We start from the raw sequence: 6,922 nt of genomic DNA, 5'->3' as shown, positions 1-6,922 counted from the left end.
AAATAGATCAATTTAGTGAATCATATAATTAATTAATTATATATAAAAAATGAAATGGCAAGAAGATAAATAAATTATTAATTTGGAAGATAAAAAACATAAATATATCAATTTGAGTTTACATAAAAGAAAACCCATACCTAATTAATTATATGCTGAAATCTAAATTTAATTAAATATAAAAAAAATCTAAATTAAATATCCTATATATGTATAACAAAACCACATTAATTCTGTAGATTAATTAATCATCAACAACTGGTGATGATTTTCGGACCTCCCTTTCTTGATCACTTTTTTCGGTTCGCTGATAAACAGATTTTCCAGATACGGGATTCGCTGATAACCCGTTTTAATTCTATAAATGCGGCGGAAGGAAAGTATATTCACATCTTCTTGAACAGTTGAAGCCATATCGCACTCGACGCGCTCGGAATTCGGTGGCCTACCGTTGAAATCGAACCACACCAACTCTTCTTCTTTTTCTCCGCCGCCTTCGACTTTGATCATCTGACAACGGCTGTTGTCGAAGCACAAATAAAGATAGCCCCCCACACAAGTCATGTACATGAACACGCCTCTTCTTTTCACATACGTTGGCTCGGGAAATCTCTTGAACTTTTCGTTGACCGAATCGAACCCGAATATCTTGATCCCAAAACAGTCATCTTCCTCGTTTTTGAGGATAAAAAACAAGTAGCCGTTCAAAGACACGCTTTTGCCAATTAATAATCCGCCGCCCAAAAATTCATCCGGGGTTTCTCTCATCTCGCTCCACCGCATGGCTCGACAGTAGTAAACCGCGTAGCGCGTGTAGTCGATAATTATAACCTTGTAGTCATTAATATAGACGGATCGTAGCATATTGCGTAAACCGTTTGATGCGAGTTGTATAATATCTCGTCGTAAGGGCAGTAGAACTCGACGTGGGTCCCGGTGGATAGATTGCATAGCACGTACTGGTTGTGGAGAAGTTTGCCGTATCGCCGAAGAGCTAAACCGTCGCAATAGCACAACACGCTTGGATCGAGTTTTTGTTCTTGCTCCAATTGTTCGAGTTTCATCTTTGTCTTTATATGTTGAGGTATTTCGGTGACCCTTACTTGGGATTCGTATTTAAAGCCTCGGTTCTCGCGCCAGAAGAATATGTCTTGGTTGCCGGAGCTTTGTCGGGATTGCTGGAGATGAATTCCGACGAATCTTTCGCCGGAGATTGTGGCGTTCCATGACTTGCATACGGATTTGAATCTCAAAAGAGACTTTGACGGCAGTCGAGAGAGGATGATTTCGAGGACGTCGTACGGCAGTTTCTCCTCGCTTTCGTCCATGGCGACAAGGATTTGTGTTTTTTTTGTTTTTTTTTTGTTTTTCTTCTTTGGTGTTCAGAATCAATCTTACTTACAAAATATTTTCAAAAAAGAAAAACACAAACGCTACTTATAAAGTAAAATATTTTAAGTAGTGTTCTCGAAGGAAAAGGATACCTATAGTATAAGATCAATTAAAAAAAAAATCCTACTTATAAAGTAATACTAAACCCTAGGTCGGTAAACTTCTTTCCTAGTACAAACACTTTTTTTTTCTTCTTTTTGTTACGTCTAAATTCTAATACAAACATAATTACTAATTAGGGTAAATTACAATCAACCCACTGAGATATGGTCAAATTACGAAAAACTCCCTCTTGTTTGGGTAATTACAACCACCCCTCAATTATAAATCTTCTTACACTTTCACCCTTGCAGTTTTAAATTTAGTAGAATCTTTTAGATTATATAGGATATTCTCAAGTTTGTACCCATTTTATCTCATTCTCTACATTTTGAATCAAGATGATCATAGGTTTCTTGATTCCGTCCATTGCCATTGGCTACAAAACAAGAATGAAAGGACAATGGTTTGTGTTTTGGTTTTGAAGAATATTATTTAGGTAGTTAAACCCTAGCCAACTCACAACAGTTTTTCTCTTCCTCTCTCACTCTTAGATTCAAATTCCGCCCTCATAAATCTCTAACCGGTGATGTTGCTTCCCAGAGTCATAACTCTTTCTCCAGTGGTCGGAATTCGATGGTTTAATTTAACTACCGTTGGATTTCTCTCGTCGAGCTATCTCTTTTGGTGGTGCTTTTATTCACTTTGGAGCACTCGGTCTATTTTTGCAATCATTTTACCGTAGCGTATTTTGACGACCGTGGGTCTTGCCAAAGGAGTCATTTGTGTTCGACAGTCGGAATTTGACGGACTACCCTCCACTGCATTCCTCTCGTCTAGTTCTATTTTTGTATGGTAATTTTGTTTAATTTTTTATTGCCATATTTGTTTCAATAATTTTTTTATTGTCAGATTTGTTAATTTTTTAGTGTTTTGATGTTTCTTCAATTTTTGTTGATTTGCAGTAATTTTTTTTTTTTTTTTTTTTTTTATTTTGCAATTGCAGCTTAACGAGAGCGATTGATCCTCTCTTTTAAGGTGTCAAAAAATTTGGTTGAAGTTACATATGCTTCAAGTTACAGTGTTCTACAAACTGTTTACATCATTGTACATTACTATACATTTCTAATTACATATGCATATATTTTTGTATTTTCGATTTGTGTTTGTTGGTTATGAGGTGATTTATAATATAAATATTGAAATTATAAATATTTGTTGTTGAAGTTACATATGCTTCAAGTTACAGTGTTCTACACGGGTAATAATTATATTATTCGAATGGATTATTATCGAATCCCGTATCTGAAAAATATGTTTATCAGCAAACCCAAACGAATGACGACGAAATTGAGATAGACAAGAATTGGTGGTCTTTGATATATATTAATGCAGTAAACTTCAATCAGAATTATTTTGTTTATATTTTGATTGGGTAAAATTCCCATTTTCAATTGTTTTCTTTAGATAAATAACATTTTGCTCCCATGAATATACTATACATTGTTTTGCACGGTGCGTTCTATATGATTTTCTTACAAATTTTTCATGCACTCACTAATTTATTGCATTAGTGACTAAATTTCCTATGTCGTGTTTGGAAATTTTTTATGACCATTCGAAGAGACGAAATCTTATTGTTACAACACCTATAATTTTCAATTGAACACACAAAAAAGTATATAAAAAAGAAAATACAATGATTCTAAAGTTTGAAAATACCTTCTCCTAAGAACGTAATCTTAAAATCACCAATATCATTTTAAGAAAATAATAATATTAATTAGGATTCCCTCGTAAGAACCTTATGGTACGTACACAGGGCCGGCCCATTGGTGTTGCTTACGAAACATTTGCTTTGGGCCCCCAACTACCAAGGCCCCCCCACAAAAAAATATTATATATATATATATATATATATATATATATATATATATATATATATATATATATATATATTTCAAGGGAAAATGTGAGATAACTCCCTACTTTTGAAAATATATATGAGAAGGCCTAATGTTTTTTTCTCTCTAAGGCAAACGCCCAATTATGAACTTAATTAGGTAGACCCCCCTGAGGACAGAGGATATGACTATTTTACCCGTATTTTCTGTTTTATTGGGCAAGGAAATTCCCTAACGGTATAGAAGGAAGCAGCTTCTTTTTCTCCCTCTCTCTCGGCCCTGTTTCTCACTATGTTTTCTCTCTCTCTCGCTTTCTCCATCTCAATCGCTTGGTTAAGGTTCGTTTTTTTTATTTTTTTTACAGAGATTTCATGGCTCGTTTTTGTTTATGATCATGATGCGCGGCTGGGTGTTTGTTGATTTTACAATTGTGATTTTGCGTTATCGTGTGTTTTTGTACAGTTTGGGGTTTTTATTGGTCAATTGTGTTTGTGTTGATGCATTTCGATATTATATTGTCTTTTGATTTTTTCAGAGATTTGTAATTATATATACCAGAGTAGTCATGTTTAGCATCATACACCTGTTGTATATCAGAGTAGTTAAATATAGGTAACAGTAGTCATATACAGAATTGCTTTTTTTAATTTGTTTGTGTATATTTTTTGATTTGTATTAACATACACCAGAGTAGTCATGTGTAGCATCATAGATCTGTTGCATATCAGGGTACTTAAATATATGTTACAGTAGTCATATACAGTACTTTTTGTTTACATGTGCAGAATGTCTACAAATATTGTACTAATAATGAGGTTTGGAGAATTATTTGGTGTGAGAAAATGTGTTACTTCCTTTGGATTTGAAGAGTTGGTTGGATTCGTAAGGGCCAAATGGGGCTCGTTGCACCAGAACACCATGTCTCTCACGCATACGGTTGTTGGTCATGGGGAGGGTGTGTTGTGTGATGATGACGATGTGTTTTACATGCTGTCGTTAGTGCGCGAGATGTCTTTCGATCTTGTTGAAGTGAATGTTAAACAAAGAGAGGGAGTTGTTCCTGATGTGGTATCAAGTGTATCATGTTTGTCTAATCGGGCACAGCTGCATGATGAGGTTGCATTCGAAATTGGTCAAGGTAGTGGAAGCAATTACTTGCAAAATGCTGGAATATGTGTTCAAACTCAGTTGATGAGTGCTATCTGGGATGATTTGATCAAGGATGTTGGTCAAGTTTTCGTGGAGGTGCTGTGGAGTTTAGGAAATCTTTATGCATGTATTCGGTGGAAACTGGATTTGAGTTTACATACGTTAAGAATGAGCGTGTACGTGTCACAGCTGAATGCAGACACATGACAATAAAAAACTGTATGTGGAGGATACACGTATCAGTTGAGAAGGCCAATGGGTATTTTTCTATAAAGAAATTTGAGAAGCATCACACTTGTGGATCTTATTTTGGGTCGTCAAGGCAGAATCGAATGACGTCTGACATTATTGCTGGTATGATAGTTAATTTGGTACGAGCGAAGCCAGACATGGTTGCTAATGATGTTATTGTGGAAATGAAGCTGAATTATGGAGTCGACATTAGCTATTCTGTGGCTTTGAGGTCTGTCACGGCAGGGAAACAACATGTTATTGGTGATGATACTAGTTCATACTCACACTTACCTTCGTACTTCGAAGAACTTGGTCGTACCAATCCGAATAGCGTTTATAATCTTGACATCGATGCAGATACGATGAAGTTTCGACGTTGCTTTTTTGGTTTTGGTGCATGCTTGTCGGGTTTTAAGTCATGTCGACCGACACTCTCCCTGGATGGAACATTTGTGCACAACAAACACAAGGGCATTTTGTTAACTGCAATTGGGCAAGATGGTCATAACAGTAAGTTTATGTACCTTTATTCTAATTTATGACTATATATGGCTATATGTTACTAAGGTTGTTGTTGTTACTTTGTACGCAGAATTGTTCCCGGTTTCATTTGCCGTAGTTAGTGAAGAATCTGATAGCAATTGGGCTTACTTTCTTACTCATTTGAGGGTTTCCATTGGCACGGATCGTGTGGTCACGTTTTTCTCGGATAGCAATCACGGTATTTTGGATGGGGTGAAAAATATATTCCGTGATTGTCTTCATATATATTGCTTGTATCACTTGCATTTAAATTTGTCAAGTAAATGTAGAGGTTGTCCATCTGGTTTTCGAAAAAAGATGGCTCATTTGTTAGATGCTTGTGCCTATGCTCCTACGAAATCTGAATTTGATGTGCATATAAAGGAGTTTATAGAAACTGGCGGTACAAGGATTAGAAATTTTCTAGCAGACCTTCCGTATAACAACTAGACTTGTGCACATTTTGAGGGGAATAGATACGGGCAGATGGCATCTAGTGTTGCAGAATCGTGGAATATGAAGATTGACGGCATTCGTGGCCTGCCTATAACAAATGTGGTTGATTGTCTTAGGAGTATTATGATGGTGCAAATGTGTATAGGGCAGAGGAGGCTGCGGTTATGTCAACTGTACTTTGCACTCCCATTCAGGGCGCTTTTGATAAACTAGTACATGACAGTAGAGTTTTGATAGCGAAGAGGGCATCGGAGTACATTTACGAGGTGCTTAGTACTCCAACAGCTGTTGTTGACATTCGCAACAGGTCGTGCACGTGTAGAGTGTGGCAAGTCAACGGTCTGCCGTGTATACATGCTCCGTGTGTTCTGTTCCATAACAATAATGATGGTTATGCATATGTTGACTATCATTACACTGTTGAGTGTTATAAAACCACGTATTCGCACAGTATTTATCCATTTGTCAAGCCAGATTTTGATGGTGATTTGCCTTTGGTTGGACCTCCAGATTATCATATTCGGCGTGGCAGACCGAAGGTGAAGAGAATTTCTTCGAGAGATGAGAAGATTAAGAGGAAGATAAAATGCAGCTCATGCAACCGTATGGGCAATCACAACAAGAAAACGTGCAGGAGGCCTGTATGAGACTTGAGTGGAACAGAAATGTATTTCAGTTTTTTTTTTATTTTTTTTCTACTCCCTTTAATTTGTGTGGATCATAGTTTGTAAATTTTTTTCTTGAGTTTCCAAGTACATGATCTGTTTTTTAAGTATTGAATTTTGCTATTACTGATACATGTAAGTACAGTTTTCTGTGTTTGGATTATAACACCTGCAGTCACTTAGTCATATGAGTATTTACAACTACGGGGTCTTAAATAGTCATATGACTATGTGACTATAGGTGACTATGTAGTTACATGTAGTCATATTTTCATTTTACCAAAAAAAAATAGATTATAAATAAGTAGTCATTTATAGTCTAACGACTATGTGACTATAGGTGACTACGTAGTCACAGATAGTTATATTGTAATCTGACCAAAATATGTAGATCATAAATAAGTAGTCATCGATAGTCACATGACTACGTGACTATATGTGACTATGTAGTCACATATAGTCACATTGTCATATGACTTTATATGACTTTATGTAGTATTCATAGTTGTATGTAGTAGTGTCATACAAAAGTACTACAAAATAACATTTGAAGAATGGTAA

General features: G+C 35.9%; 2 protein-coding genes across 2 annotated transcripts; one reads left to right on the top strand and one right to left on the bottom strand.

The window, feature by feature from the left end:
• Positions 1–240: 240 nt before the first annotated feature.
• Positions 241–1,328, bottom strand: LOC105965647 (F-box protein At3g17710). Its single transcript, XM_088827208.1, has 2 exons — positions 876–1,328; positions 241–831 (listed from the first exon to the last, which is right to left on the bottom strand). Exons 1-2 carry the CDS (start codon positions 1,326–1,328, stop codon positions 241–243), a joined length of 1,044 nt encoding a protein of 347 aa, XP_088683334.1.
• A 3,359-nt stretch (positions 1,329–4,687) lies between these two features.
• On the top strand, positions 4,688–6,343 carry LOC148766271 (uncharacterized). Its single transcript, XM_088827207.1, has 3 exons — positions 4,688–5,228; positions 5,311–5,453; positions 5,813–6,343. Exons 1-3 carry the CDS (start codon positions 4,688–4,690, stop codon positions 6,341–6,343), a joined length of 1,215 nt encoding a protein of 404 aa, XP_088683333.1.
• The last annotated feature ends 579 nt before the right edge of the window (positions 6,344–6,922 follow it).

Source organism: Erythranthe guttata, chromosome 12, assembly GCF_056151865.1.
Source record: "Erythranthe guttata isolate IM_541 chromosome 12, IM_541, whole genome shotgun sequence".
In the NCBI taxonomy this organism is placed as follows: domain Eukaryota; kingdom Viridiplantae; phylum Streptophyta; class Magnoliopsida; order Lamiales; family Phrymaceae; genus Erythranthe; species Erythranthe guttata.
This window is presented reverse-complemented; position numbering and strand designations above follow the sequence as displayed.